General features: G+C 37.6%; 2 protein-coding genes across 2 annotated transcripts in view; both read right to left on the bottom strand.

Annotated features, from left to right (window-relative positions):
- The window catches only part of LOC5570957 (netrin receptor unc-5), a 507,697-nt gene that overhangs the window by 164,697 nt on the left and 316,869 nt on the right, over window positions 1–26,131 (bottom strand). Inside the window, exon 9 of the mRNA XM_021845791.1 lies at window positions 18,608–18,733. Within this exon, the coding sequence (XP_021701483.1) occupies window positions 18,608–18,733 (126 nt within the window). The remainder of the gene's footprint in view (window positions 1–18,607; window positions 18,734–26,131) is intronic.
- Window positions 3,004–4,326, bottom strand: LOC5574040 (proline-rich extensin-like protein EPR1). Its single transcript, XM_021845792.1, has 2 exons — window positions 4,079–4,326; window positions 3,004–4,012 (listed from the first exon to the last, which is right to left on the bottom strand). The coding sequence occupies exons 1-2, from the start codon at window positions 4,270–4,272 to the stop codon at window positions 3,043–3,045; spliced, it is 1,164 nt and encodes a 387-aa protein (XP_021701484.1). The 5' UTR covers window positions 4,273–4,326; the 3' UTR covers window positions 3,004–3,042.

The raw sequence follows: 26,131 nt of genomic DNA, 5'->3' as shown, positions 1-26,131 counted from the left end.
GTGATACAGCATTATTACTTAGGTAAGTTAACATTTCAATATGTTATGACGGTGTGAGAATAGGTTCACACTGGGGCGTATCGAACTTGAGTTACCAATATAGTTGTAATTTTGAATAATTCAAGTGGGGCCGTTAAGTTTTTTTTTTTATTTTTTAATTATTTTTCTTTCTTTCTCTTTTACTTATCTCTCTTATAATTTTATAGCTTTTTTCTCTATTTGGTTTATCAATTAATAATTATTTTTGCTTTTCATCCAAATACTTGAATGCAATAATTTCTCTGTTTTAATTTTTTTTTATTTTAATTAACGAGACTTTTAGCCATGTGCTAGTTCATCTCGGGACCAAGGGCTTTACTTCCCTTTCGAAGGAAGTCGTCACTATAACATTGTACGTCATAAGTGATTATCTCGGGGATGGGATTCGATCCCAGGTCCTCGGCGAAACGTTCATATTGCAAACGTCCCGTTTCCAATAAATCTCCCGTTTTGATTTAGACAAATAAATACCTGCAATAGAATACCATCTCCTGCGAAACTTTTCTAAACTACATTTAAACGACCTGGCTCACTAGGGCCCTTCTGTCCTCACAACATAGGTACATTGCTTCTCGGCACACCACCATGCCATAGTCAGAACGGAAAAAAGCACGACTCCGTGTTGTTGTTGCAGCATGAGACAAATGAATCAACATGAAAAACTAACACCGCTCATAAACTCGTTTGTATAACATAATTCTGTTGTTCGCCCTCTCCACTCTAGTGGAGATTGAACCTCACTTGCCCCATAGTGTCAGTCTAGGTCAGTGTTTCCCAAACTTTTTTTTTTTGACTATCGCCCTCTTTGAGATAAATTGATTCTGAATTCTTACTGGCCTGAAAATTTGGTTGAAGATCAAAAGCTTGTTCTCAAGACAAAGTTTTGATTTTCTATTAAGAAGTGGATAGAGACATTTAACATATTTATTACATTTGGTTTGAATGCCATCAATGTGATTTTTGAAAGTTAAATTCTTATCCAGCATGAGCCCTAGATACTTAACTTCATTTGACCAACTTGGAATCTCTCTCATCTTGACATTATGTCTACTTGAAGGTTTCAAATAAAGAGCTTTTGGTTTATGTGGGAATATTATAAGTTGAGTTTTAGAAACATTGATAGAAATCTTCCATTTTTGCACATCCAAACTTTTTGCAATTTACTACAGATGACATGCAGGTTTTGCCCTTTGGCGGAGAGGCCTGTGTTGTTTGCAATCAAAGATTTTTGAGATCCCTGAGGTAACTCAGGTAAGTCAGATGTTAAAATATTGTATAATATTGGTCCCCAAATGCTGCCTTGACGAACACCAGCTCTTACTGAAAGCATTTCAGACTTTGAGTTCTGATAATTAGCTTGAAGTGTTTTTTTTTTTAATTTTGCAATCATACCTATATGCCAAACACTGTAGCATGCTTTTCTATGTCTAGAAGAGCAAGACCAGTAGAATAGCCTTTGGGTTTATTGGAACGAATCAATTTTGTTACCCGTAAAAATTTCGTTGATGTGGACCATCATTCTGTTCAAAATGACCTTTTCAAAAAGTTTACTAATAGAGGAAAGCAAGCTGATTGGACGACAGCTTGAAGCTTCTGCAGAATTTTTGTCTGATTTTGAAATTGGAACAACCTTAGCATTTTTCCGTTTGTCGAGAAAATATGCCAACTGAAAACATTTGTTAAATACATCAACCAAGAATGATAAGCTACTCTCTGAAAGTTTCTTGATGAGGATGTAGAAAATTTCATCATCGCCAGGAGCTTTCATATCTATCTATCTATATAAATAAAAATGGAATGGTGTTTGTATGTCACGAAATGGCTCACGAACGGGGCAACGGATTTGGATAATTCTTCCCCCATTTTGTTCGTCAAGGGTTCCGACGTGTTTGTGTGTATAAAAGTTTCAGGATGTTCACCGGGAATGTAGGAGAAACGGAACTGAACGGAACTGTCATTTAGTATGGGACGATTCATAGCGGTTTTCAACAGCCTACTTGATGGCAAGAAGAAGTTTGCCTGGACCACTAGTTATTAATAGTTTTCACTTCTTCCAATCCCCCGAAAGTGTTGAAAATGGTCACTGGATTGAGAATGCTTTTAAAATCCTGAGTAACTTGATTTTCAATTGGATTGTTTTCCTTTTTCAATGCCAGAATTGGCTTTTGAGTCGACTTCCCTCACTTCGGGAATCACTGATCTAGTGGATGCCTGCTACAGGTCGAGAAATAGTGGATACGGCGTGTATCCAAGAAAACACACACAAGCACCACGAGGGAGATATAGTTCACGGCTGGTGCACGACCCGTCACAGCTGGGAGTCGCGCGCGCGCTGGGGGTATCATAATCCGTGCGACCGCTAGGCATAGAACCCATGCCATGCACAACGAAATGGTTGGAAGATTGTAAATTCACCGACAGTCACTTGGCACATAGGTGGGTATCTATTTGCAGATTTATGGGTTCACCCTGGAGATTGGTGCTGTTGCTCGCGAGGTGCTACACACAGGGAACATGGCCCAAACAGCTGATTGCTTGCGACACGTTGATGACTAGAACGTGCCTATTCTGCGCGGCGTGTGAGGTGACACGAGTCGAATGAGGTGACAATTGTCGACTCGATCCCATTTGATTAACATTAGTCGTCTCACGTCACTCGCGGTGAGAGCGACTCGTCTCGATTCACACGCCGCGCAGAATAAGCACAGAAAAGACGTCCAAGCTGTCCGGACCTCCGTAGGGAACAATAATCTTAGGAAGAAGCAATTGTGGTATGGGGGTTTCTGTGAAAAGTTTTATGGTATTTAAGAGATAGTGATCCTTGTAGATGTTGTTTAACACAAAATAAAGAACGGTTTTACTTGACGTCAATCATTCTCAGTCGTATTAGGTTAGTGTGAGTTATAGAATTAACGTGGACGATATGCCTCTGGTTATAGAACCACTTAAATCGAAAACAATCTGTTCGAAAGTTCAAAATAATTTATTCACTCCGTTTATCATCTACATTAAAAGGTAAAGGCCATTGGCCAACACCAGAGCGACAACCGCTAGTCCATGGCGTTCCCCAGCGGATTCAGCCGGTGCACCCTCGGGTGGCGTAGTGTCATCTCTCTGGTTGAGGTCGGCTGCGGTCTTTTGTTCAGCGCTTTTCCACGGATCCGATCCACTTGGTTGACCTGGTGCCATCGGTTGAGCTTGTTGGGTACGACATCCGGCTGGGGGAGCACGCTGACCCATCGGAGGTCCGGCCATTGGAGGTCCAGCCATTGCAGGGCCGCCAATCGGAGCGCAAGGCTGTTTGAAGGCAGTTTTGCAACGGCGTTTGGCCTGCTCCGAAAATCGCCAGTCTTCTGGGCCCAACATGGGACCCTGCCGACGTGGTTGGTCAGCGGTACTTGAAGGAGCTTGAGCGGCATCTGGACGACCAACACTTGCCACCGGGGGGGTTTCTTTCTCGGACGGTTTCTGCACAACTGCGTCGTTGGTTCCGGGCACCGTAAACTCGGAGAGGTCCTGCACTTCAGGAGCTTCGGCCACATCTGGTAGTTTTACTGAATCCGCTGCGTTTGGATCATTTACTGGTTCGATCGGAGTTCCCAAGTCTGGTACCTGCTGCTGCACAGGAAGGGGGTCCTGAAGCGAAGGTTTTTCCAACCCGGTGGCAGGCAACTGAGGCACTGGTGCCTGTGGGGCTGCAGGGTATGGGCTTTGTATTCGTGGTATCTTCCGCGCCCTTGTCGGAACTGGAGGCTGCTGAACGACGTCAAGGTTTGGAAATGGGAAATTCTTTGGCATTTTGGGATAGACTTGAACCGGCGGTGGTAGTGGAACTTCTGCGGTGCCATTATTTGAGTCCTGGCCACTTCCCGTGGCATTAGTTGCCGGAGCACCTTGAGCAGCAGCGGCATCATTAGCGGCATTAGCGGTATCATCTTGCCGTTTCATACGGAGAATTTCTTGATCGAATTCCCTGTTACCAAAAACCAGGAAAATTAACATCGTAAACTAACGGCTACCCTGGAAACGAAAAACTTACGAGCAAAAGGGGCCACTACACTCGGAGTAACCAACATCTTGATCGGCCTTGAGTGAGCTTCCGAGTTCGACCCAGCGGGCAACCGTGGGATCCAATTGAACGTGGCGATGATGGCGGTTGCCAGCCGAAACGATGGCCACGGTCAGCGAAAGCAGGAACGGAAGCATCTTCAAACGGATTCTCGCGGTTCCCATCTTGACAGTTTGAGGCTCCAACTGGAAATGGGAAATTTTCCGCTGCAGCGGAGCTCTAAGATTGCTTCGATCTGCAAAATGGGAGTTCTGATTTTTGTTTCAGTTCATTGCATTGACGCGACGCTTTGAAGGATTTGTCAGTTGGAATAGGGTGTGATGGGGTTGCAATTTGCGGATTTGAAATGGTGATTCAGGCATTCTCCACAGCAATCGAGATTTATCTCGTTCAATTGGGTGAATGAGAGGGGTTTTCCTATGGTTGCATGCCACAGGCTGGTTGTGTAGCAATTGTGCAGCATCAGAGTGCGGTTCATGCAAATTTATCATGCCAGCGAGGCCAACATTGGTGCAGCGCACAGAGGAGTAGCAAATATGACTTCGTGGTCGAAATATCAGATTTGAAAAAATGATATTTCGCGTTTGCTTAAAAGGACACGCGTACTCAGAAGAAAAAAAAAACAACCGCGGTATTGATCGCTTTCATTTTCAAAATTTTATTTTGAATTCTTTGCAGAGCTTTCTTCCTGGTATTACAACAGCTAGTCCATATTGATACAGCATACAACATGACTGGCCTGAAAATTTGTTTAAAGATCAAAAGCTTGTTCTTAAGACAAAGTCTTGATTTTCTGTTAATAAGTGGATACAGACATGTTATATATGCCCTTAATGTTATTTGTGAAAATAAAATTGTTATCTAGCATGAGCTCTAGATACTTAACTTGATCTGACCTATTTATTGGAACCGCTCTCATCGTGACAACATGTCCACTTGAAGGCTTCAAATAAAGAGCTTTTGGTTTATGTGAGAATATTATTGGTTGAAAAAAAAAATCAAACTTTTTGCAATCGACTACAGATGACACGCAGACTTCGTCCTTTGGCGGAGAGGTCTGTGTCATCCGCAAACAAGGATTTTTGACATCCCTGAGGTAACTCAGGTAAGTCAGATGTGAAAATATGATCCCAAAATGCTATGCCTTGAGGGACACCAGCTCTTACAGAAGATCTTTCAGACCTGGAGTTCTGATAATTAACCTGAAGTGTACGATTTGACAGATAACTTTGAATTATTCTAACAATGTATGTTGGAAAATTAAAGTTTTTTTAATTTTACAATCAAACTTTCATGCCAAACACTGTCGAATGCTTTTTCTATGACTAGAAGAGTAAGACCAGTAGAATAGCCTTCAGATTTGTTGGAACGGATCAAATTTGTTACACGTAAAAGTTGATGAGTGGCCGAATGTCCATGGCGGAATCCGAACTGTTCATTGGAATTTTCGTTGATGTGGGCCATCATTCTGTTCAAAATGACGTTTTCAAAAAGTTTACTGATGGAGGAAAGCAAACTGATTGTACGATAGCTAGAAGCTTCTGCAGGATTTTGTCTGGTTTTAAATTTGGTACAACCTTGGCATTTTTCCATTTGCCAGGAAAATATACTAATTGCAAACATTTGTTAAATACATTAACTAAGAATGATATGCTACTTTCTGGAAGTTTCTTGATGAGGATGTACAAAATTCCATCATCGCCAGGAGCTTTCATATTTTTGAATGTTTTAATAATAGTTCTCACTTCTTCCAAATCAGTCTCCCAGGAATTTTCGAAAGCGTTCTCTTGATTTAGAATATTTTCGAAGTCCTGAGTAATTTGATTTTCTTTCGGACTAGTAACTCCTAAATTAAAATTGTGTGCGCTTTCAAACTGCAGTTTTTGAGCTTTTTCGCAATTAGTTAGTAATAATTTGTTTTCCTCTTTAAATGCCGGTATTGCCTTCTGAGGTTTTTTCAAAATTTTAGATAATTTCCAAAAGGGCTTAGAACCAGGGTCCAATTGAGAAATTTTGTTTTCAAATTCTTGTTTCTTAATTGTGAAAAACGTTTCTTGATTTCTTTCTGCAAATCTTGCCATATAATTTTCATAACAGGATCGCGAGTGCGTTGAAATGGCCTCCTCCTCACGTTTTAAAGACGGATCAAGAGTTTAAGATCATCGTCTATAATCACGGATTCAAAATTTACTTCACATTTTGGAATTGCAATACTCCTGGCTTCAACAATGGAATTTGTAAAGTTTCAAGAGCATTATCAATATCAAGTTTTGTTTGTAAAGGAATATTAACATCAAGATTAGAGTCAATAAATGTTTCATATATAAACCAGTCGGCTCGAAAATAATTGAAAGTGGAGCTGATAGGATTGAGCATCGCTTCATGGGATATTTGAAATGTAACAGAGACATGATCAGAATCAAAATCAGCATGAGTAATCAGTTGGCTACAAAGATGACTAGAGTCGGTTAAGACCAAATCAATCGTAGATGGATTTCTAGAAGAGGAAAAACATGTAGGGCTATCAGGGTATTGAATTGAGAAATAACCTGAAGAGCACTCATCTAATAAAATTCTGCCGTTGGAATTACTTTGAGAATTATTCCATGACCGATGTTTGGCATTAAAGTCATCAATGACAAAAAAATGACTTATGGCGAGTCAATTTTCGCAAGTCAGTTTGCAGCAAATTAACTTGCTGTCCAGAGCATTGAAAAGGCAAATAGGCAGCTATGAAAGTATATTTACTAAGCTGTGTTTCCACTGAAACACCTAAAGTTTCAAAACCTTTAGTTTCAAATGACGAAAACAGTTGATGTTTTAAACGCCTATGAATGATGATTGCAACTCCCCCACATGCCCCATCAAGTCGATCATTACGATAAACAAAAAAGTTAGGATCTATTTTTAGTTTGGATCCAAGTTTTAAATATGTTTCAGTAATAACTGCTATATGCACGTTATTAGCTGTAAGAAAATTAAACAGCTTGTCCTCTTTACCATTCAAAGAACGAGCATTCCAATTTAAAATATTTAAATTATTATTTATTGGGTCCATTAGAAAAACGTAATCTAATAACAATTTGATTAGTAAATTTTACACCAACCAGTTACCTGTGGCGGTAGGTTTTTTTTCATTTGATTTGAAACAAGTAGAATGAGTACCGTAATCCGGGGGCAAATTGATCACTGGGGTGAATTTGATCAGGTCGGTACCAAAAAACATTTCCTTCCAGGGATGCTAAAGAAGTCATTGGCACCACAAACATTCCATGTTTTCTAGTTTATAGATGTCTAATGATGATTTTGAACTATTTAATTTTTATTAGCGTCACTTTTGCACAGAGATATTCACACTTTCTGAAGGTGTACACAATACAGTTAGAAATGTCTGTGCTTAACAATCCACTGGTGCTATGCCTACATGTTAACTTTGAGTGTTTAAAATGTTGTTTAAGCTTAAGTATGAACTACTTAACTTTTTTTGATACCATACAGCATAGCAGATATAGTGTTTTGCTCATAAAACCGTTTTATCTCAAATAATGTGCTCATTTCAAGGGAAATTGCCTACATTTAGGCGTATTAGGCAGATTTTCAAAGTTTAATTTTGCAATAAACTGATCAAATATACGAGTTGTAAGAATCTCGACATCATTTTCAGATTCAGGAGACACAAATTTAGAGATAGGAAAAAATTGAATTCTAAAATCTGCTTTGCGATATGGTGATCAATTTCGCCCCAAAGTGTCGTTTTAATTTTTTGTTATTGTTATTTTTTTAATGATATGTTAAATATTATTTCATGAAAAATGGATTTCATAAACTGTTAAAGATCAATTGAGTACTGATTTTGTCGAAATTTATTTAACAATATTTGAATTCCAAAGGATAACACATCAAACAGTTGTAAAATATTGATCAATTTGCCCCCGGAGTACGGTACTCATAGTACGAATAGGGGAGGAGTTCAAATTACCTGCTACGATATCTGCAAAGGATTTACCGTGGGTAGATACATTCGAAATTAAAAGATTCGAACCCGAAGGTGTTACATAACCAACTGTTCGGCAGGCAACAGTGGTGCTCATGGCGGGGAGAACAGATCAAAGTAATCCAGGCTACTATGTTCTACAGCAAAAAAGCAGTGTTGCTCTGAATGTAATTGAATGATCATCTCAGCATGATTTAGACTTTGTTATCAAAAATAACAAATTATCCTTACGTCCCATCGAAATGTGGTCTTCAGCAAAGTTGTAGCTGGGAAGTTTTCACATGAGATGAGTCTATTCACTTTTCCATACATTATTATGACGAGCAGTTAGAGGACTGAACACAAAAGGTTTGCTTTTCCCATAGTAATTTCCATATAAACTTCAAATAGCGTGTGCACAACCAAATTCCTTCCGAATCACTTCAAATTTTGAGAGGATTATTTTCATCATAATTAACATAGTTTAAGCAAAGGGGAGCGAAAACTTCAAAATTTGCATCAGTCTAATGGGCATTGTTCGAAACTCTACCAGACAAATTCCGGAAATGACCATTATCGTAACGGATATTATCTTTCATCTGCCTGGCACGAGCCTCGACGACCCTCCTACGCGAAGGGCAAGCCCAAAAATTGAACTTATGATTGCCCCCGCAATTCAAGCATATAAACTTGGTGGTAGCTTCCTTCACTGGACAGATGTCCTTAGCGTGAGAAGAACCTTCGCAAATCATGCATTTAGCATCCATGCGGCAATTTTTTGTTCCATGATCCCACTTTTGGCACCGACGGCACTGAGTGGGGTTCTGGTAATTTCCTCCAAGTTTCTGGAAATGTCCCCATGTTACACGGACATCGAACATAAGTCAAGCTTTTTCTAAAGCTCTAATAATATTTAGATCTTTTTTGTTAAAATGAACTAAATAATATTCTTGAAAAAGCCCTTTCCGAACAATGCCAGATTGGGTTCTCTTTTTCATAATGATTACTTGGACTGGAGAAAATCCAAGTAAATCATTTATTCCATTCTGATCTCTTCAGGTAAGTTATAGTCACTTGAGAGACCTTTCAAGACGACTTTGAACAAACGTTCAGTTTTGTCGTTATAAGTAAAAAAAATGTGCTTCTTCTCTTCAAGATGTTTGAGAAAAAGTTCGCGGTCTTTAAGAGTTTCCAGCAAAACGCGACAGTCTCCTTTCTTTGAGATTTGGAAGGAAACCTTTATTCCCCTAATGAAGTTCAAGATCTCCTGCCTGAATCCCGCAAATTCGGAACAACTGACCACGATAGGCGGCACTCTTTGCTTCCTCACATGAATCCAAGCGCCTGGGCTAGAAGCTGATAGTTTTGGCCATGATTGATCCAAATTGCTCCAGTGTGCAACGCGCGAAGGCAAATCGAACAAATATAAATCTACGTAATGGAGAGAAATCGATATCTTACTTAATTTGCACGTTAAGAGTCGCGCCAAGGCGACCTGCGACCGGCTGGGAGACCGGTGGTCACTTTTCAATTTTAATGACGAAATCATTCAGGCGGTTCAGGCGATCCGGTCAGCACGAGTATAGGGGCGGCGAGAGGTTTAATTTAAATAAGTACGTATGCCTAAGTGGAATTAATTCCTTGCAAACGGCTGAAACTGGTTGGTTTGGACATTAACAGATTGAACCGGTGAAAACACCCCATCAACTCGTAATTAAATGCAATCAGATCAAACTTCTATTAGGGTTTTTAACTTATTAGGAAATGAAGTTCAAACAACGGCTTTGGGAATGTTTTAGAAATGGCTTATATGTCAATAGCATGTTTTCTAGGAGATGTTTTGGTAATTATTGCAGGAAAGCCAAAATTTCATCAAATATTGATAGAATGCAGTTTAATAATGAAATTAAGATGAAATTTACAGTGCGCATCGTACGTTCGTGCTGTGGGTACACAAATTGTTTCTGCTCTTAGAAGTTTTTAAAACTATCTAAAGCAATAAAACAGTACTTCTCAGTGCTACTAAAACAATGCTTTTCAGTATTATTCTTCTACTATTGATTCCTGTACGATGCTGTTTAGGACCCGTGCCTTTGATTTTTCGTTGGACCCGTAAGTGAAAAATCAGTGCTGGCGGTAGTAATCCATATTAGACACCGTCTTGTAAAAAAAAAAACCTCTTAGAAAATCTCTTCTTCTTTCGTTTGTTCACTGAACACGGTTGCAATTACAAACAAAAGGAAGGGTGAATCTCTGAATTCACAACTTCCTCCCAAAAAGCGGTATTTGAAACTGTCACTAAACGTGGCAAGAATGGAAGAAAGGACGTTTCTCCGGATGCGCGTTTTCTTCTAAGGGTAATTGCATCGAAATGAGCAATCAGTTTGATGCGTTAAACAAATTTTCCGAACACCAAAACAAAGCAGCCTCTAGCCCAGGCTCTTTGAATCAAGTGAGGAAACAAAGCGTGCCACCTATCGTGGTTATTTGTTCCGAATTTGGGGAATTTAGCCAGGAGATCTTGAACTCCATTAGGGGAATCAAGGTTTCCTTCCAAATCGCAAAAAAATGAGACTAGAACTTGGAACAGACTTGGATTTTCTCCAGTCCAAGTAATCATTATGAAAAAGAGAATCCAATCTCGCATTCGTCGACGAGGACTTTCTCGAGAATATAATTAAGTAAACTCTATCAAAAGCGATCTAATTAATATTGAAGTTTTAGAAAAAGCTAGACTTATGCTCGATGTCCGTGTGACATGAGATTGATTTCAATTTGAATTATGGGATTAAATTAAAGAAACGCTGAAGAGGTATCCATTTACAATTACAATTTTCTGTTCCGATTTCAAAAATAATAATCAGGCCAAGCCATCATCGCTCCAGTATATTAACACAACTTTCTACCCAGTCCATATTTCACATCGATATTTTCAAAATCCACTTTGGCGAAGCACCTGCGATCAATCAATCAACTCAAATCAATCCATACGGCATGCTCGTTAATCGAAACAGATCATTACGCTAGCTCATCCAACCAAACACGCCGTTTCAGAACCAAACCTAAATAACCCAAATCCATCCAATCCGTTCATTCAGAACCTACACTCGAGAAATCCTACTTCCAAACGGACTGTTTACATCTGAATCCGTCGAAAAAAAAAACTCCAAACTACCAACTCATCCCTGGCACCCATTAACTCGTGGCAAACCAGCAACTTTCGCGATAGGTGCCGATGATAGACGTATAAATTATTCCAAAATACCCTTTAGCACCAAATTTGTTCGACGGCTAATACTCCAAAACCAGATTAAGTGGTTGCTCCGCACAGTTTCCATCGTTGTTGCGTTTACATCTCCCATCGTGGAATTTATTGCATCGACACACTCGTTAGTTGCTGCTGCTCCCCCTCTTACTTTCAAGAACAAGTCATCGCATCTTCGAGCATGAAGTGGGGGGAAATACTATTTGGAGAAGACTAAACAAAGACGCTTTTCTATCTATGTTCGCATAGGCGACGTAAGCACCAATATTACAATTCTCAACATATTTTCACAACAATGATAGTACTGGTGGTTACGTTGGTTATGCAAATATGGACAGTTCTGCCCTATCTATCTACTACAAGGGAACTAAGTGGTGAGAAGTGTGGCCAAATTTACGTACGCCCATCGTCGAAGACGGTTTTGATGTGATCCAAATGGACCATTGCGAGAAAGTGTGCCCGGTTAGTGATCGATTTGGGTCAGTTAAGTTCTGAATCGACGGTGGTGTTGCAACTTTTACGGTGCATTATTTAAATCAAGCTCCTGACATTTTACGTTTTGGTTGGGTCAACATCTGGATGCGATCTCCAAAACTGAACGATAAGGTGCTGAGTTATGGTTTAGATCTGGATAAATTGTATTCAATCGAAATCTCATCTTAGTACGAACTGGATTTAACCAAAATATAAATGGACTTCAATATGGAGGTCAACCAGATTCAGACAGAAACTGGATTCAACCTCAATTCAATCCAATATTAACTCCACCCAATCTTGAGTTCATTCTCAAATCAATGTAAACTAAAACAAAGCTTGGCCAAATATGAACAGAGCCGTAGCGTGGCCTCATGGCGCCCTTGGCGAACCTCCAATTTGGCGCCCCTTAATCAAAGCTTATCAAAATTATCTTTGAAACAATTTTTATGCAAATCATCAAAAGTGTCATAAATAGTTTTTTTCAGTTCAGAACATATTAAATTATTGACTAAACTCATGCAAAAAAAATATTTTTGAATGTTAGCTGAAAGATGATTTGAAAATTTTTGAAGACATTTACAGTTCATTTGACTGGAAACAAATCTACTGGTCCTACTAGATGTTTCAATCAAAATTTGCAAATTTTGGTGCAAAACAAGTTTTTAACAAATATTTCTGAACCATTTGTTTTCAAGCAGAGCCTTTTTTATTAATTAATCAGTGTAGATTTAGTCAAGATATTCTCTAAAATTTTTATTGCAAAGTAGCAATGTGGAAATCACAAATTTTTCATCAATCAACAAAACTTGAAATATATTAAAGACTTTTCAATTAATTTCTAAGGAATTAAAATTACCCTTAAAATTGGAAGCTTTCTGCACAATTATTTATATCTTAATGAAAGAATTATTTACAAAAATTGCTATTTTTATTCAAGAACTTCATAATTAAATTTAATTTTACGGTGGAAGAAAAGGTTCATCGGAAATCGGTGAAAAGTAAGTTAACCATACATATTTTCGATGGAATATAGTTTAAAATCCATCAAATGAATATGAAAAAAATCAACCAGGCAAACATTTTGAAAGGAGGTCTTATCTTAAAAAAATCTTGAAGAGGTCTAAATAGTTACATTCAACCTTTCTACTATAATCTTTTTTGAAAAACCAAACAAGTTTCAAATAGTGTAGAATGTTCTATATGTTATTAAAAATGTATTGCAGATTCTTAAATTATGTCTGCTCTGAGAATTTTCGGCTAGGTTTATAAATTTAAACATTATCGAAGTTATGAAAAAAATACACTACATTCTGTTAAACCACTACCACAAGATAAAGCAAGAGCTCTGCTTAGAATCCTGTCCTTGATTTTTCCCAATTTTGTTTTGAAATTCTGCCGTGAGTACCGCTCATGATAATGTTAGATCCATAATCAGTATTCTATGAAAAAATATAGGATCCAGTCTGAGATTCAGTGTTATTTTCTACAAATTTAATCATTATGCTACAACCTTTATCAAGACTAAGTAGAATTTCAATTTTGCCCGTCAACTTCTCAAAGAGTCGTATCTGGGAAATTATTTCTTGTAATTTTAATAATTAAATCCAGTGATCGAAACATACTGACTAATTTTCAGCGTGCATTCAGATTTATCTATAATAATAAAAATGAAGTGGTGTTTGTATGTCACGAAATGGCTTGAGAATAGGCTATCGGATTTTGAAAATTTCTCCATTGTTATGTTCCTGAAGTGTTCCGACGTGTTTGTGTATATAAAAAGTCCATGATATTGAACGCGAAAGTCGAAAAAACGGGAGTGAACGGAGCTGTCATTTTGTACGGGACGTTTCATGGCGTTTTTCAACTGCCTACTTGATGGCAAGACGAAGTTTGCTGGGTCCACTAGTGAATAATAAAAATCTTTGATTCTTCTTATTAACAAACTTGTATGTGTAATTATTAAAACATCGAACTTATAAAGAAAAATGCAAGAAATGAACAATATCTTTTGAAATACGCATTGCATATTTTGTTAAAAGCTTTTCAGAAATTGTTTCATTTAATACTTTATATATAATTTTTACTTTATTATGTCCAATAATTCTTTTGAAATTGTTACTAAAAAGGAGCCCTAATTTAGTACACATCTCCAAAAATTGTCCAAACGATTCACGTATTTTGGCGCCCCTATTAGGCTGGCGCCCTTGGCGGGTGCCAACCTGGCCAACCGCACGCTACGGCGCTGAATATGAATTCGATTACTTTTTTATTTAGCCTGTATTTAATCTGAATTAAATTTGCATTTGAGCTAAATTCAATGTGAATTCAATTTGAAATCAATATGAATTCATTATAAAGGCAATCTGAATTTAATCCGAATTCGCATTGAGTTTAATCTAAATCCAATGTAAACTCAATCAGAATTAAATCGCAATTTAATTTGAATTAAATCTGAGTTCAATCTGGATAAAATCTAGATGCAATCAAAATTGAATCAGAAACCAATATGAATTCAATATTAATTCGTATTGAATTAATTAATTTATTTATTTTTAACTTGAAATTTTGAGAGAGAGGAGCCAACATAAATTCAATTTGTATGAATATGACAAGATAGAGTGTAGCTTCGAGCTTTGTCGTCCCTGAACCGTTCTGAACCGAAAAATTGGGGAATGTCAGAGGGCCATGCAAGCAAAACAAATCATAAAACCCAATCTAGCAAGAGCCCGGGTACTGAATCTTAATAAAGGAAATCATAGATTACCGTCGATGGGGGTGACAATGGGTCTGGGGGGTGAGATTGGGTCAAAATGGAAAAATATGTTTTGTGAAATATTTCAGCAAATAGCGCTGATATTACTAAAATTAATAATTCATATGTTAGGGAACATATTTTTTCACATAATTCATAACAATATGCATTTTTAGAAATAGTAGTTTTTGTTTACTACATCAATAAACTTGCATGTTGAAACTAGATAAAATTTACAACATTAAATTTCTCCTGTACAAAGTATCACGCATGTACTCTAGCCTCTGTCGTTGTATTAGTAGAATGTTGAAAGTCTTTTCATTACACATCACAGGTATTTTCCGGAATCTTTTTGATTTTCCCACAAAAAAATCATTTTTTTCGGTACGATGTCTAAAACATTGAAAATGGGGGTGAGATTGGGTCAAGCAAGAACGATAGTTAATGAAATTCCAAGTCAACTTTTTTGACATTTTACGGTGCCGGGTGTTTTTTTTTTCATTAAGATGTGTTTATTTTTTCTAAATACAGCATCTCTGAAACATCAAACAAGTCTACTTGAGTATTCCGTGCATTGAATAACAATACAACACATTTTGATAACTTCTCAAACCAGCAACTGTTTTTCGTGCGCAGCAACATCGTAAATTTTTATCAAAAAGGTGTTTTTTTTTTCTAAATTTGATTATTTATCAGTGTTTTCATATTATAGAAACATCTCACGGAAATACAAATGAGTTGGATCGCTGAAATACTGGAATTATGACATCAACTTCTGCCTGAAATTTATTGATCGTGGAATGTCACACCGAAATTTATCTATTTGCGAAGGTTTGAAATAATCACTGTTTCAGTACACCTTTGGGGAAACTGAATGGGCTTTATAGCAATGGGGATGAGACTTTGAAGACAATTTGAGGGAAACACCAAGAAAATTTATGTAAACTTGATGATAAATGTTGGGTTATATATTTTTTCTCATAGCTCTTCAATTTTCAGTATAATCTTGCTTTTAAGTGGGTTTATCATACTTGTGAAACATCTTAGATACCTTTTTGTCTTGTTTTCATCGTTTTTTGTCAATATTTTTCAGTTGTGAATGGTTTTGAAATCATATTCTCAAAAACAAGTTATTTCAATTACAGTGACCCAATGTCACCCCCTCTATGGGGTGAGATTGGGTCATTTTTCATTCATTTGTGGTGCCGCTGTGAATAAATATTTGTCTTTAATTTTTTGAGCAGTTGTACATACACACCAAATTTGAAGTTTATTGGAGTTAAATTGCGATAGTTATTCAAAAAATAAATCGCACATATCCCTTTTTGACCCATTGTCACCCCCAACGACGGTAATAAACAACTGCATAAAGGGCGAACACGAAATTATTGCGACACATTCAACAGGGCATAACTTTTCTACCATTGGGTAAAAATCAACAAAATTTTGCACACTTTTTCATTGATGTGTATTGTTTACATGCTGTCAAACTCGAAGTCGTGTTTTTCGATTCAACGAAAATGGAGGTGAACTAACGCGATTCGAGAGAATTTCCTGACTTGTCGCACCGGCAGATGGGAAAAATGTTGAACATTCACCATTCAACCGTCTCCAGAGTGTTGAAGCGGTTCCAGGAGCGGTTGACGTTGGACCACAGCAAAGGAGCTGGAAGAAAACCGGGAACAGAGAACAAAAAGGCGGAGGGAAAGGTGAAGCGTATGATTAAGCAAATCCCAACGTCTTAAGCCGTGATTTGGCTAATGAGATCGGCATGTCGCAAAGCTACGTCCAGAATGCAAAGAAGAGAGCTGGACTACATACATACAAGGTACAGAACTTCCCAAACTGCGATGAGCGGCAACAATCGACGGCTAAAACTCGACGAAACGTATATAAAAGCCGATTTTAAGCAAATTCCGGTGTTGAAGTTTTTCACCGGCAAGAGCAAGTTCGATGTGGACGGCAAATTTAAGAAGAATAAAATGTCGAAGTTCGCCTCCAAATATCTCATTTGGCAGGCCATCTGCTCTCGCGGACTGAGGAGTGAGCCTTTCGTGACAAAGGGCATAGTAAATGGTGAGATCTACAAATCTGAGTGCCTCGAGAAGCGCCTTTGGCCGTTCTTGCAGCAGCACGACAAAGCTCCGCTGTATTAGCCAGATTTGGCATCATGTCACTATTCTAAAAGTGTCCTGGACGCAGACAACCAAAATGTACGCATAACGAAATCACCTGGAGGCTTTGTATGTGCAACATTTCACTTATAAGATGTCGCGAAAAGGCCTTCTACGTACAAAAGTGGAGGCGATATGCATGCATATATTATGTGATGAATAATAACATACAATGCGAGTGTATAAATATTCTATCGAACTAACCTGTGATCTTATGCGACTTAACTAATGATAACAAATGTTGATTTGATAGCTGCTACGGATTGATTCGACTTACTTTGTACGAGTGTACGGGACGAAACAAAATGTACAAATGAACTCAGAAAGGAAGTGTTTTATGCGAGGAAGCTCATCAATCTGACGAGTTTATCCATGGTGTTTTGCGGGTTTGATGTAATTAATATGAATAAACGAGTTGTAACGTCAACTTTCAGGCGATTTCTGGTTGTCTGGGGAGTGGTATGAGGCCAATTCTGTCCATTTTGTTACAAAGAACATGAATCCGCCAAAATGTTCGGAGCTGCGCCCGGTGAAGCAGTACTGGACAATAAAGAAGCGGGAACTTCGGAAGAGCAAGAAGACAGTCAAACTGGTACCGGATGATACTATAAAGACTTTGATGGAGGGCATCAAGCGAAAATGCCTTCAATTTTACACTCAAGGCTCCATCGATTAACTTTTCTTTTGAATTTGAAGTAAATATATGTATAAAACTACCCTAAAATTTTGGTTTTATTTTAAACATTATACATTTTCGGTGTCGCAATAATTCGGTAAAGGGTGAACACAACCTTTATAGAAATACCATCTTCGACATAGTTGTTCATGAGATCACGCGGTGGTCATTTAGGTATTTCAAAATTTCGCCATTATGTGGCGATAGTGTGCATGAAAATTTTGTTTTGCAAATATCTCTAGTACCTGGTTTCTTACAAAAATGGAGTCTTGGATAAAATTGTTTATTTGTTCAAGGGCCATCATTATTTAAGCCTGAAAATTCGAGATTTTGACACCCAAGAGACACTTGTATGGGTGATTCTCAATTGTCTTTCGATCCATCTCATGCTCGCAGTCGGATTTTCCATGACGGCGCACGAAATTCTCCGGAGATTTTCTTTTTGTTTCGATGCCATCTAAATAATTACTGAACCAATTGTTATAAAATTCTGCACGTGTAAACAATACACTCCAATCTAGTTTTACCCAGATTTCCATCATTTTTTACCCACGGACAAAAAAATTACACACGGATAAACATGGTGCATTTTTTTTTTCGAGTACAGGCCTTAAGAAATTGTAGAAATTGTTGGAAAAGTCTCTTAAGAAATTCAGAGCACACTTATCCACTCTTTTTACCTTCTAGATCCACTACTTACATCAAGTTAACCTCTAGTACTGTTGGCAGGGATTAAATCCTGCGAAAATTGAGATAATCTCTCACGTATCACTCGCTGTAACTATCATAACATGCAGCACATTAAGAGAGACTGTTTATCGTATTCGCTACAACTTTGACACTATTGCTTTCGGAAGTTCGGGGATTGTTTATCGTGCCAGTTAAGTAAAACACCTACCCCTAACGGTAAACAAGCGAGAGAAATGGATTTTATCATCGCTATCTCTTTGGGGCTCTCGTTCGCTGCTCCTATTTATCAGACTTGTTACAACTTGCGATACATTGTCGATCATAGACCGCAACAGATGGGATGTTTTTCTTCGTGAATCAAAATCAAATGAGAGCGAATTCTGCAATGCCTGATCGTTAGGCTTCTTCCCTTTTCTTTTAGCCTTACATTTCCACTGTATCTTAACCAATTTGTATAACAACGAATATGATATTTAAGTACTTGCCACCTACCTGATCTAGCAAGATTATACGCCGGAATCGTTTTCTTCCGCCGAGCCAGCCTCATCAGGCCAGCTCCGATTGCGATGCATACCGCCGCCGTCAACGCCAGGCCCACGTAAATGGTCCAGTTGGATCCTGAAATGCAAAAGGAAATGAAACAAGAATATTAGAAGCGATTTCAATATGTTTATGTGTATGTAGAGAGTTGCAATATTGCACCAGTGAGAAAAAACTGATTTTGTTCAAAACGGGATGATTGACGTAACTTTGTTGGAACTTTTCGCATCGAAATATGTATTACATATGATTAGTTTGGTATAGAGATGAAATAGTCGAAGGGCATCGCAATCGATAGGTTAATGGATTTCGGAACTGTATTGTAGTAACGAAAACAAGTGGAGTGCACATGGTGACCGTCAATGCAATAACAGTGTCTGATTGCGTCAATTTCTGTACCGGATGACACCGGCCTGTCACATGATATAATGAAATCGAACTCAAATCCAATCGGGTGGCAACCCGGTTTGCCTACAGAACCACATAAATCGAATTAGGTTTGCGTGACTTTAAAAGTTTTGGCGAAGCTGACAAGCCGTCATTTACAAACCATCCGTTGGTGCCACCGAAAAAACAGCCCAGTTCGCTCCGATGAGCGTCCAGTGATCATCAATTATTTCCAGTGCAGTGACCAAATTGCGTTGCACTTTATCAAATAAATGTGATCTATTTCGACCGAAGTAGTTACCGCGAAATGGAGTAACTTTGTTAGTGCGGGTTAGATTGACAATACGGGAAGCTTGCCAGAAAGTTCAACGAGTTCTACCCTTTTCTTCTTCTTGGAATTAACTTTCCCACTAGGACAGAGCCTGCTTCTCAGCGTAGTGTTCTTATGAGCACTTCCACAGTTATTCACTGAGAGCTTTCTTTGCCAAAGTTGCCATTTTCGCATTTGTATATCGTGTGGAAGGTACGATTATACTCTATGTCCAGGGAAGTCAAGGAAATTCCATTAGGAAAAAATCCTGGACCGACCGGGATTCGAACCCAGACACCTTCAGCATGGCTTTGCTTTGTAGCCGCGGACTGAAACCACTCGGCTATTAGACGAGCTATTATTACTATGATTTTCCTCTTAAAACCTATTAAAGTTACCCCATTCAATGGTACTAGCGTTTCGCATGCATCAATTTGGTCACTTTAGTCACACATGAGAGCCGAACAGGATGGAGTATCCCTGTCAATTTCAGAGAAACGCATCGACATACTGCATCACCCCGGTGTCGCACCCAGCAGCGGTGGAGGACCATCCAATTCAATCAGAGCGCGGTCCATTGAACCCACTTGCCAATTTTAATTGACCTCATTGATGATGGCTTCCTCCACCTGCACCCGAGCTGAATCTCGAGAGCATCTACTGCCGCGACACAGCATAATGGACGAATATAATTTAGTTTGGCCAAAACTAGTTTTATTGTTATAATCGAAAAATATCACATCCTTATATGCTATTTGGATGCGATTTGGATTATAGTACCATAAAAATCCAGAAATGATTTTATTAGAAGTAAAACACCTATTTCATTCGTTGATACTTAATTGAATTCGTTCAAAGCGTGTATGAAGAGTGAATAAATAACAATAAAGACACATTCAATGTTATAAATATCGTCAAAATATATGTAAATATTTTAATTTTCAAACAGCTCCAATTTGGAAACTAGCGATTTTTTTTGCAAACTTTTTAACATTTTTTGAGGTATTGAGATTCAGAACACGACACGAGTTGTTTTCCAAGTTTAAAATCACCGTAATTGCTAAGGTCCTATATTGAATAATACTTAAATTGATACTTTCTAATATATCAAATTTGTTCTCAATATGAATATCAAATTTGTTTGATTTTGTAAAAAAATCGAAAAAATAAATTTTAGTGTGATTTCAAATAAGGATCATTAAATACAATAAAAACAAAAATTAAAATCTCAAACACATTTTTGATAGTTTTGTCCGTCTCTCTGTATGGATCCCGACAATTGTGAGCAGGAAATATTTTATGACACGCATTGTGTGCACTATCCGAGTGCGTTTCCCGCTGAATTCTCCTAGGAGTGAGACGTACCCGTCACATGAAGAGTGTCACTTGACGTGTCAGAAATCAATGACCGACATAGGCTTGACGACAATGTTGGCGAGCCATCGATATTCATTAGGGTGACTCACAATGATCAAACTACAAACATTGTGAGTTACACGCACCTAAGTTGTTTATTTGGACTACCAGAAGCTACTTTGAAAGTTTGAGCGGAATCCTCAAATTTTCACAGTAAAGTCCAAAATGACAAATTTGGGGGTGTTACTCAAGATTCTTACAAAATGGGTCACCCCAATACTCATATTTGCAATAGTGACCGACCGACCGGAGGTCTCACTTTCACCGGGACACAGCTCTGCGATGAATTATTAATCCCGTTCCATGTACCCCGTCGATAGAGGTGAGCTGCTGGAGAACGGGGCCGGGAAAAACTCATCAATTCCGGCAACGAATGGCCGGAGTATCGTAATGCAATTAGCTAAATCCATATAGGTACGTACGTAGATATTGGATGATGGGATATTGCTATCGGGCGGGTGGGTCATAGCTTCGATCGATTGCGTAACCAACCCCGGATGGTCCACCTGCAGTTGGTCGTTATGAAAAGTGGACCAGCAGAGTCGCAATAAAATTGATATCCAATTCAATTATGATTATGTTCTCCGCGATGCTATTGATGCTGGGGGCAACGCGAAAGTTTATCGGATCTCAGTACGGGGGACGATACTGTTTCTGTGGGGTTGTGATGATAATAAGCGAAAGCGATCTTGTTGAGTTTGAGAACGTTACGAGGGTTGATGGTTTTTGTACGCAATAATACAAAAGATTTTGCAGATTTCAGTGCAGTTCATAAAAATTCCTTAGTTAAGATAATCAATCCAATCAGCAGAAGAGAATGCAGTCAAATTCATCGTAAGATGTTTAGTTTCTAGACTATCATTAAGATCCAAATTATTTTGTTGGCAATTGAGGAAATAAGTAATCAGTTTGGTGAATTTGGATAAATCGTTTGTACAAATTCTTCCACCAGTTCACCATTCTTCGCAGAAATCGTAAGCTAACTATGGTCATGTTGTCATAATATTCAATGAATTTTAAATAGAATAGTTTTCCCGAAAAATGCGTAATAATGAAACAACTAGATTACTCGAAAATCAAAATTTAGAGACACCTTACATTGAAAATTCGATCGTGTCATAACGTTATGGTTATTCACTGAGAATATGGATGAAAAGTAAACTTTAATCTCTGTTGCCAGCTGATCAAGAGCTCCTGACGGGCCAGAGCAAAAAGAAATATCGAAGGCTATTTGAAACCATGGGTAGGACAAACTTTGGCAAATATTTTAAGCACAGTGAAGCTAAGAAAAAATTGAAATTGAAATGGAAATTGAAAGCTACTGTGTTTGAGGTGCTCAAATGCAAAGGGATGTAAGTGACATATTGGTCGGATTAGAGTTAAGTTGAGTTGAGGCAATTCTACTATTTCTAAGCTTTCTAAACGATATTTTTAGATGATTTTTCCGCTCAACAGATAAAATAACATAATTCTTATTAGACTGGTTCGTTCAAAAAGTATTATAAGATATCTAAAAGAAACCAAATAGAGGCCTAAAAGAGACAAAACAAGAATAAAAAAAAAAGCAAAACCTAATAGGAGCCAGGAGATAAGAGTTTGATTCTTCATAATATTAGGCATTTCAAATTACGACAAGCATTACTGTATGTATTTTTTCACGATTTTATCTAGGACTTTAATCAGAAATTGATTAGTGTATTCGCCCATATGTTCAGAATTTCCTGAGTAATAAATTTCTAAAGGAGTTCTCTTAATGCTTATTTCCCAAACAATTTCTCCTAGGATTTCCCTAGGGAATCTAACCAAGAATTTAGTTAAGAATACCTCAAGAATTTAACCTGTATTTTTCCAAGGAGAACCACAGAAATGGAATTTCTCCAAAGATCATATCAGAAATCATCTGAATTCCTCCAAAAATTGTTTGAGAAATTTCCCAAGCAAGTCATAACTCATCCAAGATTTCATCCAGTGATTCATCCCTCGATTTTCCTGGAACATCCTTCTAGATTCCCGGTCAAAACGTCTTCTAAAATTCAATCAATAACTTTTCCAGCAATTTCTAGGGATTTCCATTAAAAATGTCTTTCAGGGTATATACAAGATTTCAACTAGGATTTCTCTAATGATACCTTCATAAATTGCTCCAGAGATTCGTTCTAAGATTTCTAAAGAATTTTATCTTCCTACTGAAGTAAGTCCCGAAGGTTTTATTTCACGAACTCTTCCAGGAATGTCTCCAGGGAAATTCCAAACAAATTTGTCTTGAATCCGTGTATAATTGGGTGAGATAGTTGAAAAAAAAAAAAATCAAACAATTGAATCTCGGGACAGTTTTCCGCCGGATTTTCTTAAGAAATTTCTAGAAGAACAATGGACAGAATCACCATAGAAATTTGTGAAGGAATGATAGAAGGAAATATTGGAAAAATTTCTGTATTTCAAACTGGAGCGAAAACTGAAATAAACTGTTGATGGTTGGTATAACTGTAGTACATAGTAATACTTGGATGAAATGCTGGAAAAAGTCTTTGAAAAAAAGGTTTGTTTGAATAATCCCTCAAGGAACACTGGATTTCTAGGAGGAAACTCGGATGAACTCTTGAAGAAATCCACATGAACAGGTAGAAAATAGTTGCAATATTTTTTGAAAAAAAACTCAGCTATGTTTTTGAACACTCTGGAATAAACCTTTGTGGATTACCTCGGAAGAAATTTGGTAGTTATCTTTGGAAGATCTCCTAGTGTAACAACTAGAGAATTCGATTGAAGGATTAGTGGAAAAATATCTGGGGGAAATTTAGGATAGTTTTGACAAAAAGGCAAAGCAGTACCTAAATAAATTACAGGAGATTGTAGCTATGAAGTTCTCAAGCATTTCCTGAAACAAATTACAAAGAAATTCTCCTAAACGTCCTTTGAAAAATCGCTGGAAAAATTTCTGGTAGAACTGGTAAAGAACTCTCTAGAAGAATTTCTGGAGAGATCTCTGTAGGAGATCCTAGAAGTATTCTAAATAAAATCATTATGGAAATATCTGAAGCTATTCTTTAGGGCATCTGAGTCGAAATTCTAGACAAACCGTTATGGTTCCGAAGGTTTTTTTTGGAGCCTGTATAATTTTGCATCGGACTACAATGCAAGCAGAACAAATTTTTTGATTGAAATAGATAGAAAAAGTACCATTTTGGATAAAATAGATACTTTAGGGACCATCTATTCATAATAGAGAATTGTTAGAGATTTGCATTAAAATAGAGACGTAGTCTATTAAAAGAAAGTAACCAGTCCATTTTTAAAATCATTCATTGTATCAACTTTTGTTATCATTCATACTAAGAAAATATGAATATCCTTTATATTTATATCACTTTTAAATCAATTTTAATAGACAAATTTGACAAGAATAGACAAAACTGCTTGCCTATACAACCAGTCAGGTTGTTCTAATTTCCTAATCTATTTATATACAAGAAATGGATGAACAGAACAGTAGAAATTTGGTGAATTTGTGTAGTTTATTTTTTCCTTGGCACTTGAATAATCGTAAAAGATTCTAGGAGAAACTGAAGATGCTTGAAAAATGTTTCATCGCACAGAAATTACATCAAATATTTCGCTGGGATTTCCTCAGCAATGCGAAAAAAATCGTCATAATTTGCTCTAAATATTTTTCTTATGGTGATGCCACAAAATATCGGTAGTAAATTGATCGAATCATTTTCCAAGAATTAACTAGAAGTTCTTAGTTATAGAAATTCCTACGACAATTCTGAATCAGCCAAGAACTTCTAATAAGTGTGGGAGTCAATTATAAAAGTATTTGCTTTGAAAATGATCAAGAGATTCAACAATGATTTGATAGATTATATGAAACTTCTCAAGAATTACTTCCAGGAATGTTCACAGCTATTTGCCCCAGAACATATACAATGTTGGTCGTAGATTTTTTTTAAGTGACCATCAATTGATTATTTCAGAAATGCCATTAAAAATATTTCGTGTACCAATTATCACAGTTAGTTTCCCAGGATTTTCACTATAGATATTTTACACCTTTTTCTAACGAGCCAAAATTTTGAGGATCATTCATAAACCATGTCACATTTTACTAGGCATTAGAATACTTTGAAAAACCTTATCGTGTCTTTCATATTGAACAGACGATAAATAATGTAAGTTATTTTTAAAGCTTTCTACTACCTAGTTTTTTTTTGTTTAATCGTGGGTAGGACAATCCTTCGACTGTCCTATCCAGGTATTTTTGTGCGTAGTACATGTTTTACCTGTCCTACCCACTTCCCGTTCCACTACTGGTCTTCGCTAACATGCCCGAATATACTTGCAAACATGAGAGAGATAAACTTTAAACGTAAATGATCTGGTATACTATGGTCTTGCTTCATGGACAACTCTACAGAGGAACAGTCGAAGTCTAGGAAGTTAATAAGATTAACCGAAGATGAGATGACCTCCAGCATCATGTACCAGTAGTACACAGTCATGAAACGAGTTTGAGACTTATGTTCAAGGAGCTTTTCGAAGTTTTCAATAGCCATTGGATTGAGAACCTCATAACGGATGCCAAGTCAACAGTACTGAATGTGTTATACCTTCAGCATATGTGTTTTGATTGCGGGTTGAAAACAAAAGCTAGTTACTTGGTACAGCTTGATCAGATCTTCCGGATATGTTACTCACCACGTTATAGTTCGCATGAAATCGATGCTTCCTCCAGGTACATTTGGAGTCCAACTGGTTCTTCTCTTCTAGTTATACAAAAGATGTCTACAGTGTTTGACACAATGTTTGAATAACTCAAAGTTACTTAGTAAGAGTTTCTTAAGGCAGGTTCCAGAATGATCAGATTGGTACAATATTTTGACATCTGACTTATCTGAGTATCTAAGGGTGTTCTTCACCACAGGTTATTAAATTTCATAGCGTTTCCAAACTTTACATATGAATCCTGATGAGAATTACATCTCACATATTTTTTCTCACAATACTTCATCACCCATCTATCGGGAAATTCCCACCCACATCGTACCTAGCATACATGTGACAGCATCCATCGTCAACATTCTCGACAAGCGGAAACCCAAGCCGGCTTAAAATCTTTCAACGCATCAACCACATTTTCGCCTTTTTTCATCACGGTCATTTTCTTCATCATCGTTGTCGTCGTCGAAGCGCAGCCACTTGTTCGCCATATAAAATTACATCCATCAACACCGAAGATATTACCATATCAAATGCACTTGTGTGGCAACGGATCGCTTGCCAATTGAGAATCGGACCAACAACGGCAAGACGACGATTGATGCAACCCATCACGATGATCATCGTGATGTTTGTTGTGCCTG

This window comes from Aedes aegypti, chromosome 2 (genome assembly GCF_002204515.2).
Source record: "Aedes aegypti strain LVP_AGWG chromosome 2, AaegL5.0 Primary Assembly, whole genome shotgun sequence".
Lineage (NCBI taxonomy): Eukaryota > Metazoa > Arthropoda > Insecta > Diptera > Culicidae > Aedes > Aedes aegypti.
This window is presented reverse-complemented; position numbering and strand designations above follow the sequence as displayed.

What these genes read in the sequence shown, in the direction of transcription:
- LOC5574040 (XM_021845792.1), bottom strand. Translation starts at nt 4,272, where the DNA reads ATGGGAACCGCGAGAATCCGTTTGAAGATGCTTCCGTTCCTGCTTTCG. An exon ending in TGTAGTGGCCCCTTTTGCTC is followed by an intron (nt 4,013 to 4,078) that starts GTAAGTTTTTCG and finishes TTTTGGTAACAG; the next exon opens with GGAATTCGATCAAGAAATTC.